General features: G+C 37.7%; 1 protein-coding gene across 1 annotated transcript; it reads right to left on the bottom strand.

Annotated features, from left to right (window-relative positions):
- Positions 1-21,141: 21,141 nt before the first annotated feature.
- LOC110686455 lies at positions 21,142-22,641 on the bottom strand. Its single transcript, XM_021863078.1, has 3 exons — positions 22,509-22,641; positions 21,823-22,300; positions 21,142-21,646 (listed from the first exon to the last, which is right to left on the bottom strand). Exons 1-3 carry the CDS (start codon positions 22,639-22,641, stop codon positions 21,142-21,144), a joined length of 1,116 nt encoding a protein of 371 aa, XP_021718770.1.
- Between the last annotated feature and the right edge of the window lie 1,956 nt (positions 22,642-24,597).

The raw sequence follows: 24,597 nt of genomic DNA, 5'->3' as shown, positions 1-24,597 counted from the left end.
ATGAGCAAATGGTGCAAGTTCCACATCGACCATGGGAACAAGACAAAAGATTGCTACGCTTTGCAAAAGGAAGTGGCCTTCCAGCTGAAAATAGCAACCTCAAGGACTTGATGGGAAAAAAGAAAGGCAGCGACGCCAAAGCTGATCTAGTAAGCAAGCCGCCCAAACCGCCTGCACCTACGGTAGTAATTAATGTTATTTCTGGTGGTTCCGATATTTGTGGACTAACCTATTCTGCAGCTAAAAGAATCGCAAAGACGTCGTCAAATGATCCTGTCGTCCTATAAGAAGCAAGAGATCCTTTGGAAAAGAAGCTCGAAGCAATGGCCATCACTTTCGACGACGATGATATTGTAAACATCAGTAAAGAGCATGAAGAATCCTTGTTCATTTCATTGATGGTTAGGAATTGTCTACTTAAAAGGGTGCTAGTTGATGGGGGAAGCTTTGCAAATGTCCTATTCTGGAAGACCATAGAAGAGATGGGGCTGAAGATAGCGACGTCACCAGAAGGTCAATAGTGTTGGTCGGTTTCAGTGGCGAGACGATGTCGACTCTCGGAGACATAACTTTACCCACCTATGCTGGCGGCCTAAACCCTCAAACCAAATTCAACGTCGTAGACTACCCCTCAGCTTATAATGCCATCATGGGCTGGCCTAGGTTTTACAAACTAAAAGCCATCCCTTCCACCTATCATCAAACCCTCAAATTTCCAACTCCCTGAGGAATCCAAGAAATTAAAGGAGAACCCTGTGAAGCCAAAAACTGCTACAAAACAACCCTAAAACCATCCATGAAATCCACCTAGCAATTACAGCAAGGCCCGACACCAGACAATCCCAACGACCTAGAAATCGACGAAATACCCTTGGACCTTGAAAATCCAAATCAAACCGTCCGTGTCGGAGCCAACCTAACACCTAAACTCAAAAATACCATCCTAGCCTTTCTCCGAGAGAATAATGATTGTTTCACTTGGTCGCATGAAGATAAGACGGGCATAGATCCAAGCGTCATCTCGCAAAAGTTGAATGTCGATTCGAATCACAAGCTCGTGAAGCAGAAGCATCGAAAGTTCGCCCCAGAACGAAACAAAATCCTCAATGATGAAGTGCAGCAGTTGATCGATACAGGGAAAATAAGAGAAGTAAAATATCCAGATTGGCTTGCGAATGTCGTCGTCGTTAGCAAGAAGAATGGCAAGTGGAGAGTATGCATCGACTTCACCGATCTCAATAAAGCATGCCCCAAAGATCCATTCCCGTTACCGCACATCGACGCCATGGTAGATGCAACAATAGGTCATGAGCTCTTGACGTACATGGATGCCTACTTCGGATACAACCAAATTCTCATGCACCCTGATGATCAAGAAAAGACGGCCTTCATTACAGATAGAGGTATATATTGTTATAAAGTTATGCCTTTTGATCTAAAAAATGCAAGTTCAACATATCAGAGACCCATCAACAAAATGTTCATGGACCAGTTAGGCGATACAATGGAGGTGTACATCGATGACATGCTAGTAAAATAAAAAAATCTAGAGGATCACGTCGACCACCTTTGTCAGACATTTGAGGTTCTGCGAAACTATGGTATGAAACTTAACCCTGCTAAATGTTCTTTCGGAGTATCTCCAGGTAAATTTCTTGGTTATGTCGTAACGCAAAAGGGGAATTGAAGCCAGTTCCGACCAAGTTAGGGCCTTAATAAACATTCAATCCCCCCGAAACGTTAAAGAAACCCAGAACTTGACAGAACGAGTGGCAGCGTTAAATCGCTTTATCTCTCAATTGTCGAACAAATGCCATTTTTTTTACAACGTTTTACGAAAAAATAAAGGCTTTGAGTGGACCGAAGATCACGAGAAAGCAGTGCAGGATTTGAAAACCTATTTAATGACGCCACCCCTCTTGTCTAAACCAAAAGCTAACGAACCTTTGCAGCTGTACATTGTCGTTAGCGTCGTCGCCGTCAATGTCATCCTGACCAAGGAAGACTATGACACTGGGCAGTTACCAGTTTACTATGTGAGTAAAACTTTACTCCCAGCCGAGGTAAGGTATTCCTCTCTGGAAAAACTCGTTCTTGCTTTGGTTACTGTTGTTAAAAAGTTAAGACATTATTTTGAAACCCACCACGTAGTGGTGATGACTAATTACCCTATCAAGTCTGTTTTGAGCAAACCAGAGTTAACCGGACTTATAGGCAAATGGAGTATTTCGCTAAGCACATTCGACATTGAGTATCAACCTCGAAGAACAATTAAATCACAAGCTTTGGTTGATTTTGTGGCTGACTTTAGCCTTGATTTGTAAGCCGCAGCTGACAAGGAAGTAGAAGAAATAAACAACGTCGACAAAGAAAGCAAATGGATCCTGTTCGTCGACGGATCGTCCAACCAACGTGGAGCTGGCCTAGGAATGGTGCTAAAGTCGCCACAAGGGGACATGATAGTACGGTCCATATCTTGCAATTTCAAAGCGACAAACAATGAAGTAGAATATGAAGCACTAATTGCAGGAATGATCATCGCCAAAGATCTGGGGGCAACAGCCCTAGACATATACAGTGACTCCTTCCTCATCGTGAGCCAGATGACAGGAGACTTTGCAGCATAAGACTTTAAAATGATAGCCTATCTCGAAGTAGCTAAAGAAAAAGCTAAACACTTTAACCCTTTCATAATATAACAAATTCCAAGAGACCAAAACTCCCAAGCTGACGCACTTGCAAAATTAGCCTCCGCACTAAAAAAGACCACCTTTACATCGATCCCCTTACACTACTAGAAACAGGCCGATTTCCGATGGACCATTTCCGACGAACATGTTTTCTGTCGGAAATTTACGACGGATTTTTATTCCGTCGGAAATTTACGACGGATTTCCTACGGAATAAAAATCCGTTGAAATTTATGGGCCTTCTGACGAATTATTTCGTCGGAACCGTAATGTTTCGACGGAAATAAAATCCATCAAAAATTTCTGACGGAATATTCCGTCGAAACAATTATTTTCCGGCGGAAAACAAATCCGTCGGAAATTTCCGACGGAATATAATAAAATAATAAAAAAAAACTAACCCTAAAAACCCTTTAAAAACCCGGTTCTCCTCCCCCCCCCCCTTTTATTTCCCATCTCTCTCTCCTCTCCTCATCTGCCCGCCTCCATCTCTTCTCCTCTCTCTCTCCTCATTTCTCTTCTCCTTCCTCCTGCTCCTTTTCTCTTCTCTCTTTTCATTGTTTTTCTTTTCCTCCTTCTCCTTTTCTCTTCTCTCTCCGCATCCTTCACCGGCCATAGCACCGGCCTATCACCGAGCATAGAAACACGTATTTTCTCTCTCCTCTCCTCTCTCAAGCCTATCACCGACCATAGCAACACCGAGTAACCATCGTCGCGAGGCACTGCACCAGTCTCAAGGTTTTTTTTTTTTTTTTAATCTTGTAATTTAGGTATGGAATTGTAATATTATTTTATAAAATTTATGATAAAATTGTATATTAATTTATTTCTTTAAATTTTCATTTTTTAATTATCGTTTTTGTTAATTTTTTTATTGAAATTCTGATTAATATGTAGATCTGGTTTTTATTTTTTTTCCTGGTAAAATTTTATTATGTTTTATTAATTTTTGTATTTTTGGGGTTAATTTTCGGTTTTTTGGGGTTAATTTCGGTTTTTACTGAATTTTTGGAATGGTGGTGCTGTGTGGTGTGTCGGTGGTGGTGGGGTGGTGTCGGTGGGCTGTTGTGGTGGTGTCTGGTTTCATATTGGGGTGGGAATGTGGTGGGTCTGGGTGGGTAGGGGGCAAGGGTGGGTTGGCGGGTAGGGGGGCAGGGGATGGGCTGGTGGTGTCGGTTTAAGAGTGCTGGTAGGGGGTGGGCTGGAGGGTAGGAGGGTAGGGGGTGGGATGGTGGTGTCGGTTTAAGGGTGGTGGGTTCAGGTAAGGTGGGTGGGTGGGTTTAGGCTAGGGCTGGTGGTGGGGGTGGTGGGTGGGGCTGGTAGGGGTATGGTTGGGTAGGGGGGAAGGGGGTGGGCTGGTGGTAGGGGTGGTGGCTGGATAGGGTGGTTGGGGTGGTGCTAGGTTTTTTTTTTAATGCTATTTTCGACGGAATTCCAGTCGGAAGTTTCTGGAGGATTTGTATTCCGTCGGAAATTTCCGACGGACTTTCCGGTAACCGGAATTCCTCTTTCGACGACGAAATTCCGTCGGAACAGTGTTTTCTGACGGAATTCCGACTAAAAAGGCCGTTTTTCCAACAGAAGTTTTCCGACAACCTGTACTAACGGAAATTCCGTCGGAAATGGCCTTTTCCGACGGATTTCAGGGTGTTTCCGACGGAATTTTGCCATCGGAAATGGCCTGTTTTCTAGTAGTGTTAGTCCACCTACAAAAACCTTCCGTATCCACAAAAGCAATCCTTCCCGTCGACGACATAAACGACAACGACGACTAGACCAAACCTCTTATAGACTACCTCACCAACAACACCCTTCCCGACGTCAAAATAGAAGCCTAAAAATTGAGATACAAAGCTTCCAAGTACCATGTCACTAACAGAGTCCTCTTCCATAAGTCAGCGTCGGGAATGTCACAAAGGTGCATTCAAAGTCATGTGCAACAATCTATCCTTATCCACTTGCACGACGACGTATGTAGCAGTCATGTCGGGGACAGAGGACTAGCCATATCATACTCACAAAAAGACAAGGATACTTCTAGCCAACGCTCCATGAAGATGCCATCCAGTACGTTGTCAAGTGTGATAGCTGCCAATGATTCGCCAATATGGTCCATAAACCGTCGAAATCCTTGCACCAAACCTTGTCTCCATGGCCTTTCATGAGATGGGGAATGGACATTGTCGGAAAGCTACCTGCTGAACCAGGACAAAGAGTTTACATGCTAGCACTAACAAATTATTTCTCTAAATGGATTGAGGCAATTTCCTTAAAACAAGTGACGGACAAAGAAGTTATTTCGTTCTTATGGCAATGAGTCACAGTCTATTAGCGACAAAACTCGTTCATTTTGTAGGAAATTCCGAATAGAATTAAGGACATTGACACCAAGATATCCCAAGCTAATGAACGGGCAGAATCCAGTAACAAAGTCGTCATGAACGCCATCAAATAGAGGTTAAAACAGCAAAAGGTAGGTGGGACGACGAGCTCCCAGCCGTCCTATGGGCCAACGGAATGACACCAAGATCTGTGACGGAACAAACTCCTTTCTCCCTCGTCTATGGTTGCGAAGCCGTCCTCCTAGTAGAAGTCGAGTTTCCAACGTCTCGATTCGGCTTGATGACGGAAGAGAGAAATCAAGAAGAAATGGAAAACAACTTAGACACAATCGAAGAGCTGCGAGAAGCAGCATTGATTAGGACGGTAACACAACAACAAATCGTCGTCAGAAGCTTCAACAAGAATGTCAAAGCAAAAACATTCCAATTAGGTGATTGGGTGCTAAGGAAAGCGTTCCAGAACAAAAAAGATCTTTCTGACGGTAAGCTGCCCCCCCCCATGGGAATGTCCGTACCAGATCACTCAAGTCATCGGCAACGGCGCCTATCGACTATATCACAAGCAAGGTAAGCCTGTTCCAAGAAGTAGGAACGCAACTCATCTCAGAAATTACTATTTCTAAAGTGTTAAAAGAGTACTCGTCGATGATAAGTTAACAATCTCCGACCGTACATTTGATTTATTTACATTTGATTATTTTTTTCCACTACGAGTTTTGACTTAAGCATCGGAGGGCTGTTGGCCGAGCCAATGGCCAACGGTACTCTAACCATGTTGGTTTTACAGAACATTGATCGACAAGATACAAGTGACGAAACAGAGAACTCAGGTCATGACCCAAAATCACGACAAACAATACAAAGACAATCGATGTCGGCTACACTGACATCCTTCAAAGGGATGAGGAAAGTCGTCGTTCAAATGAAAACATCGAGATGAAACGAAGCCTAGGCAATCAAATTTGACCTTAGCATCCGACGCCAAACACCCGACACCTGAACTACAAACTTAGTCTTCAGTGTTCGGCATCGACGCTGGGACGCAAGGGGCATTGGCAAACAATGATGGCCTAAACTCGAGTATACATATGTCACAAAAAGCCTTTGACGAATACACTGTGCAAGGGCAAATTACTGAATAAAAAACAAATGTTACCAAGTTTTACAATTTTTGTTCGAAACATGTTTAATTTACTTCAAGCATTCTTAGCAAATATTTTATCAAATGTCTGCTCTTTTCGGCATCTCAATTTTTAGTCAATTTTTCTATGTTAACTAAAAGTTCTTCTCGTTTTATTTGCCTTAAAGAGTTTTTCGATCTTATGTCTTACATTGCTTACTGTACGCAGATCAAAGAAAACGATAAATACAGACGAGACAAAGGGAAAATATCATAACAACAGTTATGACAAAAGCTACAACAACATTCAAAAGACCACTTGCCATCAAGTGGAACAAAAGGCAACAATATCCAAGCAAAAATACCCAAAAGCTACGATGAAAAACATCCAAGTGCACAAAAAAAAAGTATTAAAGTACGAGATAAAAGCAAAACTACATAACAAAAGAAAGTGAAACCATCACAAGCAATAGCCTTCAAGCATCAACACCACCGTTAGCATCACCATCAGCATCGCCACCAGCGTTCAGCCCTTCAACGACATCCTTTACAATTTTGTCGAAATGAGAATTTTCTCCAACGCCTTCACCAACTGATGGTTGTGCTACGGACTTGTCGGTGGAAGGAGGAACAATGTTTGACGGATGAGGTTCCGACTCTACAGTCGAAATAATTGCAGCATCCTCTTCCATCTCGGCAAGAGTCCCCCCGTTGGCTAGGAAACGATCAATATCTTCCTGTGGACGCCACTCTGTAGCCTTTCCATCCAGATATTCCTTTATCAGTTGATCCATAAGCTTGATCTCCAATTCAACACTCTCATCCAACCATCGTCCAACTCCTTTCTGACTGGCGACAGCTCTTCATTCACTTTCGACAAAGCCTCATCTCGATCATGTATAATCACAGCCTTGTCTTCCAATTGCTGGGCTTGCTCCTTCAGTTGCTTGGCTTGGTCCTTCTGCTGTTGAGCTTGCTCATCCACTTTCTTTGATTGTTCCTCCATATTTTTTGCCTACTCCTCTAGCCGACTTTCTAGTTCGTCCACCTTCTTAGCCGCCTCATCAAACTCCTTCACAGTTAAGAATTGCCTCGTCGCAGTCTTCGTCTAGGCTTCATTGTTCTTCGCAACATCATCTAGCCTCATCATCTCTTTAGCCCACCCTATTACTCTTTCCCTCATAACCAAAGAGTTTTGCAAACACTGTCCAAACCAACAAGTCCCAAATCACAAACTAATTATACGTCGCCAAACAAAAAGCAACTAAGAAAAAGAAACTCACATAGAGATGAATGGAAGCAGCTTCTGACGCAATATCCAGAGTGGAAGTCCCAGCCAACCCTTCCCTAGAACTAGGGAACAACTGTTGATTCAATTGTGGGAATAAAGGCTGGCGAGTCTCCTTAGTAAGACTGAGAAAATCAGTAGGAAGGTGCATCTCCACGTCTGGGAGCACTGGGGTGTCGTCCGTCTTCTGCTGTTTATGAGGAGGAGACAACAACGCATGAACCAGAGCGGCTGCGTCGCCAACTTTCTGGGCGACAAATTACGAAGTTGTTCCGTCCTATCCACCGCCGACGACGGTGACGCCTCCTGAGGCGCCAACCCGCGCTTCCTCCTCATCCTTGCATCCTTCTCAGCCTGGGAAGTGTTGTGTCCTCAACGACCACCTTGCGCAGCAGACTCTGACGGACCTTCGCACATCGAACAATGCATGAACACACGAACAAAGAAGCAACTATATCTACAACCGAAAATGACGAAATGGTAAAGGACTTACGAGTACACATCGTTTCCTCGAAATCCTCGACTCTCTGTGGGGTGCTTGGTAATTCCCTGTGTTTCTAGCTTGACGATTCACCAAGAATGTGCCTCGTCCTCTCAAAAGTCCTTTTGCATGCCCTGCTTCGAGAATCCACTTTATCTTCGTCGACGATCTATCCGTCGGCTCAAGAAAATCGAGGTTAAGGTCTGCACAATCTGAACCAAGATCAAACATTCAGAAAACCTTAGTTCTAAATATCAAGCACAAAGAAAAATTGCTTACCCTTTACTGGCCACCCTTTCATCAGCCACATTTCGTCAGTACCCAACGACGTCTTTTTAACAAAAATGAAGTAATTAGCCTAACCCCTGTCATTATAGTCAGTGTTCAGCACCAATTTTCCCCCCCTCTTGTGCAGACTCACAAAACCATCATTCTTCATCTTTATGTCATAAGCTTCAATTAGGTCCTCCAAAGTAAATGAATCTTCCCAATCCTTAGTAATTTCCTCCAAAACTGATAAAATCCTCCAACCAGACGGCATTAATTGCCCAGGGCTCAACCCTTACACCTCGAAGAAAGATCTAGTCAGAGGCTTGAAAGGAAATTCAGCCCCTGTCTCCAAGAATGGGTACCTAAAGAACACAATGAAACCCTTAGAATAGTTCTCCACCTTCTTCCTTTCCCTAGGACATGAGCAAACGCACTCTCAGACAGCCCCGCCATTTTCATGAAACCTGCCATCATGTCTGACGTCATCAGCGACTCCGCCTTAGTCATCGTTTTCTTTTCTGAAACAACCGTTCCCCTCTTTTCAACAACGCGAAGTGAAAACCTAGACCTAGCTATAGGAATTCTACTTGACATTCGCCGAAATTAACTAAGTAAACAGAAAATTGAAGTAATTACCTGTCGATTGGAGTTATCGAAAGTCCGGAACAAAGAATCACCGCTGCTCACCGCCTTAGAATTCACCGGGAAACTTCTGCGCAAAGAGAAGAAGAAGAGGGGGAAAGAGTGCAGTAATTTTTGTGAAACAGGAAGCGTGTAGTAGTAATAAAGGCTTGAAGTGACGGTTAATTGGGGAAGTGGGAAGTTGAAGTAACTTCTCGAGTTAGTGCGCCAAGCGGAAAGACGATTGTGCCCTCGACTAATCAGTTTTTGAATTTGTTGGTTTTAATTTTTTATTTTTAGATTATTTTGTTTCTATAGTTTTAATTGCTGAACATGTACATGCATAGCTGCCCATATTAAGCAATTAGGGGCAAATTGTTTTGGGTAAATTTTAATAAGTCAAAGTCAGCTTAAGTCAGCAAAGGTCAACGACGAAGAGTGAAGATTGATGATTAAAGCCCAGACTCATGGATGAAGCGAAGATAGCAACTTCCCTATTTTTTAGGATGTGATAAGCTTGGAGGAATAAGTCTTTCACCAGCAGGATAAAGCCGTTATTAGGCTAAGCCAATTGCCATAAGTCAAGGGGATAGTGGCCGAAAAACAAGGAGTTGATGTTATCAAATTGCAACGGCCACAACAAACCCTAGGGGTCATCTTTATAAGGGGAAGGCACCATTGACATTAGACACATTGCAACCTAGCAACGAAAGTCATACTTATCATATTGTAATCACCTCCGTTCAATATTTTACATAGTGAAAGTTTGGTAGATCTTCATTCTACCCGCGGTTTTTACCTTCTTTGGGTTTTCCGCATCACCAATTCTTTGTGTCCTTTTTGTATTTCGTTATTGCTTTCGTTTAAGGTTTTATTTGGTTGATTCGTAACCTAGATTTTGCTATTCAATCCCACTTGATGAAATTTAGCATAAACATAATTAGTCAAAAATGGTTGTACATCCATCCATCCTTCTCATTGGAATGTGGAACCTCTCAAAATATAAATGAAGAATTGAGGAGACATCAATTTTTTTTATGAGACGGAGTGATCTATACATAAAACTTTCTTTATCAAGGCTAAATAATTAATTTTGGCTGGTTTTGTTAATTTTAGCATATATATTTAGCTATAAGTCTTATAATATGTACTGGTACATTTTTTTTTCTATATTGTTTCGGTCATTATGATTTTTTTAGTTAAACTTATTAATTTATAGCAATAGAGCAATGGTGCAACAAGTAATTCCAAGCTAGAATCACTATCATTTTTCTCATTCTTGAACTAGGCGTGATCAGTTTCGTTCAAGAACTAGGCGTGTGTGAATATCCCGACATTCGCATTATTGTCAATTGATTTGGTTTTGTTATTGAACATATATGTTGTCTGTTAGGCTTAGCTTGTATAGTTTTATGTTGTCTAAACTCTCTCTTACTCAGGTAGTTTGTACTTACATTTCATACTTAATTGTATTATCTATGAAAAATAAACTTGTTCATAATATAAATGGGTTCAAAGAAGCATGTTTGAGTTGGAGGTAGCAAAGAAAGATGTTAGGGGAGATGTATGCATAAATGAGTAAGAACAAAAGAAATGCAAACAATAATTGGAAATCAGATGACAGATGAAGAATTGAAGAGTGAAGGGCCTTGAAGAGAGTAAAAAAGGGGGGGCCTTCTTCAATTTGAAGAAACAAATAATTAGCTGTGTCTACTTCTCCCATGACAAAATATTGTAACAGTAGTATTTACTTATATTGTGCATGCATTAATAACACCATCTTATCCCTTAGCTTCTACCCAACCTACCCTCATCTCTAGCCCGCCACTCCAATCCTTCAACAAAATTCCCACAAAACAACAAAATACTAACTTGACTTATACTTGTGTCTCTATAATGTGGACAACCTCGATCAATCATGAGGAATACTATATATGTACGCGCGTATGTATGGTGTTCTTTTTGGTATTCAATACATGTACACACATCTTAGCGTAATAAGATGTATGTGCTAGCTTAGTGATGTCAAAGACTAATCTAACCTGAAACATTTACTTGAAACTAATCAAATTGGCTTGACTTGAGAAAACTTAGACCCTTACTCGAAATTGACTTGTTTTTAACATGAAATATTTTGTTTTTAACTTAGCTTGAATTTAAATTTAAGTATTTATTTCTCAAGAAAACTTGAATTTTTTTTTTATAACCTTTAATAAGTAGTCTAATCATTTTCTTGTAAATATTTGTTGTTTTGTTATGACGACATAAACTACAACATATGGTTGTATTTTGTAATATTTATTTACTTAATCGTCGCTGTGATTTAATATTTTTTGTTATTATAAGTTTATGTTTAAGAAGTTAACATAATGGTTTGTTTTTTTTTTTTTTTTTTTTTTTTTACAACTTAGACAATTTTTTTTATATAAATCAAATTTGAATTTAATTATTGGAATAAATTGACCAATACTATACTTTTACAGAGAACCAAATAATAATCCAAAGTGAGATTGATTGACCCAAAACCAAAATAACTTGATCACCTAGATCTAACCAATGTCAAATATGACTTATCCCAAATTCTACCTAAGCCATTTTGACCTAGATAAATCTAGTTAGAGCCTGACCTATTTTGCTTGAACTTGATAAGGGTCGACCAAATATTATCCTACCCCAAATCGTTCTGCACCAACAAGCAGTTGTACATTCTCATTGAACTTTAACTTAGAGTTGAGTGAATACCACTTGATCTAATTTGGTTGAACAAGCTAGGTAAGATGACCCATATCACAACTTGAACCGAACAAATTCAACCCGATGTGGCTCAATACAACATCCATTTGAGTGTCCAATTGACACCTAGCTCTATCAAATGCGTAGTTAGTAAGAGTCTCAACTTGTAACTTTGAAATTACATTTCCTAACCATGAATTCCCAGATAAATTGTGCAAAGCTGAATCCAGTTTTATTTTTAAAAAGTTTTAAGTTGCACACTCCACACAAATTTAATTTACTTATATGAATTTATCATAACATATGTCTAATAATAAGTTATGATATACATACCCAATTAAAACTTATTAGTTACTACTTCCCTACCTCTTATGTATCTATCTAATTTAAAAAGTATGAGACAACACTTATGAATAATGTGAGGACTATTATATTTTTAAAATGTTTGTTTACCTATATTCCCCTATTAATATTGCCTCTAAGCTTTTCCTTGTGTGATTTAATAATTTAACTCTTATGAATAGTATTTGGACAACTATAACCTTTAAAATGTTTAGTTACTTATTTTCCCTCATTAATGTTAATTATATTTATTTTTTTTAAATTAATAAGAATACTGTGTACATTTATACCCCTAAAAAATATTAATTTATTTATATATTTTTCCTATTGCCAACAATTGAAAGAGCTTCCCAGACATAACTAGTTATGGCGCATATCGCGCGCGTTAGCCACCAAAGTCATGATCAAACTAGTAATAATTATGATAAGCCGATGCACAATAGATAGATTATGAATTTGTATTGACTAATTTCTATTAATAAAGCATCCTAACAAATACTGAATCTAAGTCTACTTCAGCATGAATCAGCCCTAAGTAAACCACAGAGTTATGTCATCAACCAAAATAGTTAAACAATACATACATAGATATAGGGTGGTCCATAGATAATAGCAATATAGAAAACCATGATATAGGGCGGCTTAGGACCAGCAAAATAATTCAAGCTCCAATTGAAACACGATAGACATGCAAAATAGTCGACGTTTGAAAAAAGGAATTCAAAAACTTGAAATTGTATTCTTGCTTCACAATTCACATGGGTTGATGATGTGAAATGGGGCCTCGATGAGAAACAGACATCTCCAATTAAGCTGAGCCCTAATCCAAACTAGCTTTAATCGTCCAACACTGCACTGCACCATCATCTGATCTGTAGGGATACATAATGGCAGGGGTGCATGTATTGTGAGGTGGTTTTCATTTGCCCTAGTTGGCCTGGGGTAGCCTAAGCTAGCTGAGTACGATTGGGTGTGGACGGTTATTATGTCAAAGCTCATACTCGATATGGATATTTATTTATATAAGGACATGTACATGTGTAATATGTGATGCTTTGTTGGGATGGAGTTTATACTGCATTTCATTAAAAATTCACAAGTGTCCTACATTAGTTAAAAATAAAATCTATTTAAAGACAGGGTTGTTATGCTCAGATCATTACCAAACTTGTTGAAGATATGATTGAAATATAACCTAAGTATGTCTTTTTTATTAGAGGTTGGGTTATTACTTTAATCGTCCTATTGTTATATAATTTTGAAATACAATCTTCTTTGGACATATGAAGTGAAATTACCTTTCTTAATAATGAATGCATTTATGCTCGCTCATCATATGATAGATAATTTAGATTTATGGACAAATTTATATAATATATAAAAGGTATTTAAGACATTTGGTCAGCTAGCTAGTTTAGTTAAAGATCATACTAGTAGCTGTATATTAGTAGAAAATTTCGTTTCAAGTGTCTGACTTGTAACATAATTCCACTTTTTGTTGTTCCTTTAAGATATTTTGCGCTAAACTTAATGTATCCATTGGCCAATCTTCCTCCCATCCCCCCCCCCCCCTCCCTCCCTCCCAAAACACTTGAATAAATACTTCATCCCTTCATATCCAAATTAAATAAAAATCTCATTTCACCTATAATTATTATTGTCCCTAATTATAAGTCTTATTTCATTTTTATCTATTTATTTATTTAATCAATCAAACTTTACTATCTTATTTTTTTACGTACTCAGTTTTAATATGCCACGCCTTGTAATCTTGTCTTCTATATTCTCTTTTAATTAGCTAGGAAAAGAGTAAGTAACCTTTATTATGTGTCTTATCTCAAGCCTCTTTTTAGGCATTATGAGGGCATCGTTTGTGGCTACATTATGCATATATCTATAGTGCGTAGACCGCCCGTCCATGATGCTATGTGCATGTTAGAGTACAACCGTACAGACATTAATTGCTATACACATGATGACATGATTTATGCTTAAAAACATGCAGTAATTGTTAAATTTGCATTGAGTCATTTAGAATTTCATTATAAAAATTTCGGGCTTGTTTGACATCGTTTTTTTAATCTGTTTTTTTTTTAAAAAAAATTCAAAAAACTAAAAATAAGAAACAAGAAAAAGGTGTTTCCACTTTTCAGTTGTCAGTTTTGAAAATTATCATGATTTTAACAAGTTTGACTAATTTTGTTTAATTATATGACATATATCATATGGGTTTGACAAACAAAAAACCAAAAAATAGAAAACCACAGCAATACCAAACGAACCCGTCATTATCATGATTGTGAGAGTTTCGATATTGACTTATCTAATCTACATAAATACATGCCTCCAGTATATGGCCTGTATATATTACCTGGAAGAATTGTACATTTTTATTTTTATTTTATCTCTATAGAACTTAATGACAACAAGAAATTCAATTATAATTAAATGTAATCACTATATAAAAAATAAAATTTATTACTAGAGAAATTAAAAATGGATAGAATGAGAGAAGGTAGATGTGTATATATATAATGTCACTAGGAGTTTAGGAATGCTTATCAGCACTTATGGCATGATTGATGATAATTTTGCCTTTTCTATTAGTTATTACATACATGTATATCACTATATCGATCGGTATATGTACGGGAGGCATCTAATCCTTCTTCTTTTTAAGGTTATTATAGTATACTTCGTATAAATCTTAGGCTTCAACCATTAGCTTAAACTTATTGGTTGCGTTAGTCCTTTAACGTAGTATCAGAGTTAACAAGACACAAACGTCACAACAAATTCAATTCTCATCCACCTTCCACTTTCAAGTGGAATATTTCGCATTGGGTATGAAGGGAGTCCATGCTGCATCCACACTTCAAAACCAAAGTGCTATCACTATCATGTGAGGGGGCGTGAAAAAATAAATAAATCGATCATATCATGAGTTTTAAGTTTCAACCATTAGCTTAAGTTTTGGTGAGTAGGTCCTTTAACAGCTATAATGGTCATCCTTTGTTTTCTCTCATTCAATTAAACTCTTCAAAACCACCCCATTTCCTTAGCTTTTACTTCCAATAGCTCAAAGTTTGAATCCATATTTCACATAAATTAACTACAAAATCTAAAATACAATTTTTAGTAACAATTTGTTTTCTTCTTCATTCTTACATTTTTAGTAACAATTTGTTTTCTCCATCCTCTCCCACCCCAACCCCCCCCCCCCCCCCCCAAAAAAAAAAAAAAAAAAAAAAATTATCAAAATAGAAAATTTGAAATCTGACCAAACCAAGAATTCTTAATTCTCTTTGCTTATTTCTATGAACCTTTAGTTTCATAATTGTAAAAATTATGAAGATAATATAACTTATAAAATACACATTATTACGTACTGATCTAACAAGATTTCATTTAATGCTTTTATCCCACTTATATATCAATAACCAACTAAGGTCGTCAAAGTTTATTCAAATTAGACAATCAGATCAATTAGGGTAGACAAAAACAAAATGATCATATCAATTTAGACTATGTTAGAACAAAATGGAAGATAAAACAAGAGGCACCGGATATTTCTTCTAGGCACGTAACTTAATGCCGCTTTCCTAATAGTTTATTATTGCTCATCTACGAAACAACAAGGTTAACGCGATTAAATTATTGAGATACAAAGAAGAGACCAATTGGTTTAGGTTGTTTACTAAACCAATCTACAAGAAGTTTGTGAGCAAGTGTTTGTAAACACTCAAGAGAAAATACTCTAGAAATTTTTGTTTCAACGAAAGCAAGTTTAATGATGTTTTGTAACACCACAAATCTCCCTCTACGGAAATACCAGTATAATGCGTATAATTATACCGTAGAGATAGATTTAGGCGTATTACCGCCGCGTGATTATGCAAGGCTACTCAAAACTACTAAATAAACAAACACTTTGCTGTGGAAACTCAAACTCTTTCTTTATTAATACTTTGTAAAAATAGTATTATGAGTACTCAAAAATAGAAACAAAACCAACATTCCTAAAATTATGTGAAGCATATCCCGAGACTTCCAAATGTTCATTTATTGACTCCACCTGAAAACAGTCAACACTGCTTACCATTAAGGTAAACAGGGCGAATCAAACACAAATAGGAAATATGGATTAGCAAAATATGCTAAGTACGATAAGTGCAAGATAATGTAAACTCAATTTATTAGCAAACATGCTTTCAAAACCAATTCCAAGAATTAATCCAATAATTCCAGACTCATAAATTCAAAACCAATTCTCAATATTTTCTCAAAACAATTCTAATAACTCAATAATTCAAATAATAATGATTATTAAAATCAATTCCTGTTTTCAAAAAAAAAAAAAAAAACCAATTCCTCTTTTTAAAAACCAATTCCTCACCCAAGTGTGCACACTCTTCAAATTAGTGTCTTTAAGTAGAAAGGCTAGCCTTGAGGAAAGATTAGGTCATACAAAGTCCATAGTCTTATCAATCAAATCTGCATAGTGGGATTAATATAATCATGCTTGTAAAGCTTTAATAAATAATTCAATAATTCTCATGAAATTCCTCTTTGAAATAAAATAAAACTCAAAACTCCTTTTTATTTAATTCAACTTGCTTTCAAAATGAAACCTTTTAAATATTGAATTCCAACTCCAAACTCTTTAAATCAATCCAACATACTTTTGAAAACAAAATTTCTTTAAACATGATAATTAATTTCAAACCATTCAAAACAAGATATAAAAATCCATTCTCAATCAATTTATTAAAACATGATTTCTCAAGGTTAATTTATAAATCATAATTCAAAACAATTTAATTCAATCATCATTAAAATCACAAAAACATGCTTATTCAATCCAATCAATTGTTGAAGGTAACTAGCCACTTAAACGTACCTTGATCCTCACTTAGCAAATACAAAAAGAACCTCAAGAACTCTTGTCAAAAACACCCTACAATAAAATATATCCTTAATTAATATAAAGTCATCAAACAATCACAACAATTAAAATAAAACCCCCAACTATATGTACATGAACCTTATAAATTTTTTTTTTTGATAAACTTGAATAATAAACAAATTTTATTTAATTTTAAACACCTATAATAATTTTTAAAAAACACTAATAATAATAATAATAATAATAATAATAATAATAATAATCATAATAATAATAATAATAACAATAATAATAATAGAATTAATTAGGAGGAGAGAATAAGAAGTAGAAAAAACGAAGAAGAGGTGGAAGGAGAAGCTCGGCAAGGGGCAGTAGCACGCCGGCAGGTGGCAATTGCTGGTGGTCAGCGTCGGGGCTGGCCGCAGAAGGTGGCAGCCGGCAGTGGAGGTGGTTTGCGGTGGTGGTTGTGCACGAAAATCGAGGGGAAAGGAGGAGAGAATTAGAGAGAAAGAAGAGAGTTTTTGGCTTTGATTCAAGGGGTATTTATAGGCTCATGAATGAAAGAATTAAGGTAAGAAAATGTAGGAAGAAATATGGCAAATTTAGTTTAAGGAATTACTTGGAAAAGAAAGCTAAAGAATTAAGGAAAGTTTAGTTTTATGGTGATTAAGAAACTAAGAAATAAGGTAAGTGTGTAGTCATGAAATATTAAAATGGTAAGTGGTTTTGCTTGGGGAATAATCAAGTATGGTTTAAGGTAAATAAATAAGGTGATCAAATCTTTATGAGATGGGACATACGAATTAGGGAAATAATAGAAATTAAGGAAGATAATTAAAATACAAAACTACCAAAATAAATTTCTTAAAAATCATCCAAGGTAGCCGAAATTTTTGAGCTTTCCTAAGCTCATATTTTTGGTCCTCATGATTAGATTTAGAAATTAGTTTTCTAAATTTTAAGGATTAAAAATGATTGTGTAAATAATATATTTTGTACAAATTATTAATTAGAAAAATACCAACTTTAAACTAAATAATTAGTCATGAAAAATTAGATTTTCTATATCTAGAAAATCCGAAATTCCTAGCCTAATTAAATAGATTTTCAGCCCTTTATAAAATAAATAGGAAAATATAATTTTTGCTTAATTAAAATATCCGGAATATATATATAATCCGGTTTTTTAAATAAAATAAATGGATAGTAAATCTTATCCAAAAATCCGAAAATATAAGTAAGTTTCAAAAATGTTTTTGGCACTAAAATTCAATTATCATTTTGGCTAAAAAATTTAAATAGTAAAAATAATTACTAAAATATCCTTTTTAGAAAATACTCATTAATTAATTAACTAGAAAATACTTTTCAAAAATACGGGGTATTAAAATACACCCCCCCCCCCCCTAAAAGAAGTTTCGCCCCGAAACTTAGCCAAAAGAAAAACAAAAATCATTTAAAGTTATTGGTTCATGCACATCCTAACCCGACTCAAGATTGCAACTAACTCAAGAAAGACTCAAAATCACTCAAAAATGACTCAAAATGCAAACGCCCGAAACTTTATCGCCTCTACTTCCCTTAAAAGGAGTTACTTCCCCGTAACTCAACCACTAACCTTTTGGCAAACAATTCTGGGTAAAGTTTTCTCATATCAACCTCAGCTTCCCAAGTAGCCTCCTCAGTTTTATGGTTCGACCATAACACTTTCACAATTCTCACATCCTTGTTTCTTGTGCTTCTCACTTAGTAAAATTTTCACTGGTCTTTTCTCATAGGTCAAATTCTCATCCATCTCAATGGTTTCAGGTTGTAACTCATGTGTCACATCAGGTACATACTTTCGAATTTGACTCTCATGAAACACATTGTGAACCTTTTCCAATTCATTGGGAAAAATCCATCTTATAAGCCACTTTTCCCACTATCTGAATTATCTCATATGGCCCTATGTACTTTGGGCTTAGCTTTCCTTTCTTCCCGAACCTCATTACCCCTTTCATGGGTGAAATCTTCAACAACACTTTCTCTCCCACTTCATATTCTTCATCCCTTCTTTTCGAATCAGCATAACTCTTCTGTCAGTCTTGGGCTGCCTTGATCTTTTCTTGGATCAACTTCACTTGTTTCACCATATCCTCAATCATTTCAGGCCTAAGAACCATTGTCTCACTTATATCATTCTAGCAAATTGGGCTTCTACACTTCCGACCATACAGAGCTTCAAACGATGCCATTCCAATGCTTGCATGGTAAATGTTGTTGTAAGAAAACTCGATAAAATCCAAGTGGTCTTCCCAAGACCCTTAGTACTCCATCACACAAGCTCTCAACATATCTTCCAATGTCTGGATCATTCTCTCAGTCTGACCATCCGTGGCAGGATGAAATGATGTGCTCATTAGCAACTTCATTCCCATCGCCTTTTGCAAACTTTGCCAAAAGTTAGACTGGAATCTTGAATCTTTATCCAAAATAATATCCGTGGGTACCCCATGGTACTTCACCACAAACTTCACATAAGCTTTACCTAACTGATCCATACTCCAAGTACTTCTCATGGGTATAAATGTTGCTGACTTCGTCAACCTGTCCACTATTACCCAAATAGTCTTATTCCCAACATTTGTCTTAGGCAATGCTCCAACAAAATCCACATAAATCGAATCCCACTTCTAACTCAGCACTTTCAAGGATTGGACCTTTCGTTGAGGCCTATGATGCTCAATCTTTACTTTCTGACATGTCAAACACTTTGTCGCAAACTCAGCTATTTCTCTCTTCATATTGGGCCACCAAAACGTCTTCTTCATATCCTTATACAATTTATCCCCTCCAAGATGCATTGAATAAGGAGAATTATGGGCTTCTTCCATTAGCCTTCGCTTCAAATCTCCACGACTCTCTAGCACACACCATCTTCCCTTGAAATTAATACTCCCTTCATCACTTATGGTGAAATCCAACACTTGTCCTTCATCGATCTTCTTCTTTATAGCCTTTAACTTCTCATCCTCAAGTTGACTCTCCCTGATCTCATCATAAATGGATGATCGAACCACTAATGCATTCAACATCCTAGTCACTTCTCCATGTTCCATCACTTCCAAATTCATTTTCTGAAACTCCACACACAACTGATCTGGTAACACCATCACATTCATAGAATTTTTTGACTTCCTACTCAAAGCTTCTGCCACAACATTAGCTTTACCCTCATGGTATTGAATGTCCAATTCATAATCACTGAGAAATTCCATCAATAACCTTTATCTTCCATTCAAATCCCTTTGGGTGAAAATGTACTTCAAACTCTTGCGGTCCGTGAAAATCTTACAAGTTTCCCCATACAAGTAATGTCTCCAAATCTTCAAAGCAAACACAATTGCTGCTAACTACAAATCATGGGTCGGGTAATTCACCTCATGAGGTTTCAACTGCCTTGAAGCATATGGAATCACTCTCCGACTCTGCATTAAAACACACCCTAATCCAAACTTCGATGCATCACTATACACTTCATATAGAACGCTCCCATCAGGCAAAGCCAGCACAGGTGCTATGGTTAACCTTTCTTTCAAGGTCTGAAACGCCTTTTTACATTCTTGAGTCCACGAAAACTTATGCTCCTTTTTCATCAAACTTGTCATGAGCCTCGAAATCCTTGAAAAAACTTTCGTAAACCTTCTGTGATAGCCTGCCAAACCCAAGAAACTCCTTACATCCGACACATTCTTTGGGGTTGGCCATTAACTGACAGCTCGAATCTTTGCTGGATCAACTGAAACTCGTTCCTTAAAAATTACATGACCCAAGAATGCCACTTTCTCCGACCAAAATTCACACTTGGACAACTTAGCATACAACTGATGCTCCCTCAAAAGTAACAACACTTGTCTCAAATGCTCCTCATGCTCCTCTTTATCCTTTGAATAAATCAAAATATCATCAATGAACACCACTACAAACTTATCCGAGTATGGTCTGAAAATCCTATGCATCAAATCCATGAACACTGCTGGTGCATTGGTCAAACAAAACGGCATAATAGTGAACTCATAGTGACCATAACGGGTCTTGAAAGAACTGTTTAAAATATCTTGCTCTGCAATCCTCAACCGGTGATAACCTGATCTCAAATCTATCTACGAAAACACTCAGGCCCCTTTCAATTGATCAAACAAATCATCAATCCTCAGCAATGGATACTTATTCTTCCCTCTAACCTTATTCAACTCTTGATAATACACAGTATCATACTCCCATACTTTTTCTTTACAAACAACACTGGAGCTCCCCAAGGTGAGAAACTAGGTCGAATGTAACCTATCTCCAACAAATCATCCAACTAAGTCTTCAACTCTTTCATCTCAACTGGAGCCATCCTATATGGAGCCTTAGAAATAGGTCCAGTACCAGGCACTAGGTCGATAGTGAACTCCACATCCCTTACTGGTGGCATATCAGGAATCTCATCTCGAAATACATTAGGAAACTCTTCTATAACTGGAATACTCTCATCACTCTTCTCTTCCTTATTTCCAACTTCCCGAACACTACACATAAACAGAGGATAACCCTTCTTAACAAACTTCAATAGTTGTATTGCAGAAATAAATCTCAACCATGAACTCTTCTCTTCCTTTCTAGATGGCACTCTAGTCTTACTTGGGCTATTCAAAGCAACCTTTTCAACTACACAGTCAATCTTGGCTTCATACTTTCCGAACCAATCCATATCCAAAATCACATCGAGATCCTTCAAATCGAACTCGATTAAATCTGATGGAAATTCTGCCCCAAAAATGGAAATAGATACACTTCTAAACAACTTGGAACAATTCCTCACTTCCCTAGACGGAATAGACACATATAGAGAATCTGACTCAAGACTGACTAACCCCAACACTTTCAACTACGGTCTTAGAAATAAATGAATGGGATACACTCGAGTTAAACAAAACTTTCACAGATAGAGAACTTATGAGGAAAACACCGATTACCACATCATTAGAAGTTTCAGCCTCACGGTTTTTCATCACGAACATACGACCCTTTGGGTCCTGCACCGCTACTAGTTCCAATCTTGGGTGTAGGTCCACTAGGCTGCGATGGTTTTCTAAGAGTACTAGACTCTTTCACCTTTCCTGACTTAACGTCAACCTCTTTCTCGAAACACTCATACTCACGGTGTCCCAACTTCTGACAGTAACGACAAGTTACCGGGTTCCCCTCACAGTCCTTCCTAGGGTGGTCTTTCTCACACTGCTTACAGAGATACTTTCTCTTAGGCTTCTCATCCCTTTGGTTTCCATTCCCTCTAGCGTTGGCCAAATGGCCTCCATTCCCTTTCCCAAAGTACCCTTTGTTGTCCCTCCTATCTTCAAAATTCCCTTGGTGGTTACCATTGGGCTTATGCCTCTTTTCACCCCCTTGAAAAGAGTCCGGGTTCTTCCTTTTCTCTCCAGAATGATCCTTCTCTCTCCCCTTAATACCATACAGGTGGGCTGCACGGCCATAGATTTCTTTTAAGGTCTCAAAAGTTACTCCCCTTAGTTTCCCTTGGAGGGTCAGGGTCAGGCCTTGCTCAAATCTCTAAGCTTTGATGGTTTCGGTGGGAACTACTTCTGGGGCAAAGCTCATCAACTCAATGAACTTGTTGTAGTATTCAGTGATAGACATGTTCCCCCGTTCTTAGGTTTGTAAACTCCATACACTTCTGCTTTCTCAGGTAGGACGGGTAAAACTTCTCCCTCAAAGCTTCCTTAAACTCCTCCCTCCCAAAGTTTGGTTTCTTTAATAACTCATCCTTTCCTTGGGCCCACCATAAGTCAGCTTCCTCCCTCATATAATAAACTTTATTGTTCACCCTCAGCTCACTTGGGCACTTGATAGCATTAAACAACTTGTCAAACTCCCAAATCCAATTTTCAAGAATGTCTAGGTCCTCTTTTCCCAAGTAAATAGGTGGTTTGGCTGCAGCAACTCTCTTAAAAACTTCACTGTAAGAGTCAAGGTCAGAATGACATTTTCCTTGGTTCACCACTTTCGTGATGTTTCAGTGATATGGGTTAGCTTTCTAAGGACTTTCCCTACTTTGGAACCAGTGCGCCTATTTCCCACTTGGTTTCTCATTCTCGCAGACATAATTCCTGAGGATTATACCATACTTTGAAAATTAAAACAAGTTCTACTCATATAAGCATTTGATTCATTCAAGCTGTAGACACCTAAAAATGTGTCCCCAAAACCAAACTTGATGATGAACAACCTTTCACTGCCATTATTGGACTGGTCGAGTATTTAGTCTCGGGAGTGCTTAAAATCCACATTCAGTCAAACACAGTCTAGATATCAGTCCACAAATCAATCTAAGGATTTATTCAAAGCGTAGTCCAACCCTCATTTCAGCCAAACCCTTTAATTCATTTCATTCTATTTATTAATTAAGCCCGATTAATAAATATCACAACCCTAAAACCTAATTAAGCTCGGAATAACTGCAACCACTACTAGAAATAGGCTTATTTCCGAGGGAATGCTTCCGACGGAATTTAAGTCCCTTGGAAAATTAAAAATTTCCGAGGGAAATTGACTTTGTGGGAATAGTCCGTCGGAATGTTTCCTTACCGATGGAATATTCCCTCGGAACATTTTCGACGTATTTTTTTCCCTCGGAATATTTGGGTTACGACGAAATATTCCCTCGAAGTGGCTTCCGATGGAAATTATTCCCTCGAAAATCACAGGTTCCGACGGATTTTTTTCCGTCGGAACCTGTGATTTTCGAGGGAATAATTTCCGTCGAAAGCTGTGAAAAAAATAATAAAAAAAAAACGCAACCCTATCTGCATTCTGTACAGAACACAGAAGGAAAAAAAAGAGAGGAAGAGAGAGAAGGCGACACGGGAAGAGGAAGAGAAAGAAGAAGAGAGAGGAAGAGGAAGAAGAAGAGAGAGAAAAGGAGAAGGAGAAAGAGGAAGAGGGAGAAAGGGGAAGAGGGAGAAAGGGGCACGAGAGAGGAAGCGGAAGAGAGAGAAAAGGAGGAGGAAGAGGAAGAGAGAGAAAGGGAGAAGGAGAAAGAGGAAGAGAGAGAAAGGGGCACGCCACCCAGCCGTCGCCACCACGGCCCCCTCTGCTGCCGCCCCACCGCCGGTAAGGGTTTTTGTCAATTTTGTTTTTTATTTATTTTTTTCCTTAAAACCCTAACCACCACCTTTCACCTAGGGTGTACGGGAGTTTTCACCTAGGGGATAAGTCGTCGGCGAGTCTGCAACAACCACGCCCAGCCACCACCGCCGCCGCCACCAGCAAGTAGTTTGCATTTCTGTTTTTTTTTTTTTTTGGTTTTTTTTTTTTGTTTTTTTTTTAAGTTAAGTACACAAGATTAAATCATAAATGTAGTTTATGCTTTTGTTTGGTGTTAATTTTTTGTGTTAAATTTGAATATTTGTAGGTTTTGTGTATTGAATTGTTTATTTGGCAATTACAAACTTAGATCTACAGGTTAGACATTATTTTAAAGCTAAATTTATAAATTTAGTATATACTTGGCATGTTAAATCCTAATGGTGTGTAGATATATGGTAGTTTATTATTGTTTTTAGTTATTGTATCAACAATTTGTTATATTTATATTTCAATTTGTTGAAATATTTGAAATGAATGTGTTTGTGTTATAATATGTTAGATTAGTTTAGTTAATTTAAGTATAGTTTTTAATTACTTTATTATAACACGTTACTTTAGTTTGGTATAGTTTAGGGTAATATGTTAGTTTAGTTTAGTTGTTTATAATAGGTTA

This window comes from Chenopodium quinoa, unplaced genomic scaffold (assembly GCF_001683475.1).
Source record: "Chenopodium quinoa cultivar QQ74 unplaced genomic scaffold, ASM168347v1, whole genome shotgun sequence".
NCBI classification, from domain to species: Eukaryota; Viridiplantae; Streptophyta; class Magnoliopsida; order Caryophyllales; family Amaranthaceae; genus Chenopodium; species Chenopodium quinoa.
The sequence above is the reverse complement of the archived record's forward strand: the minus strand, read 5'-3'. Positions and strand labels throughout refer to the sequence as shown.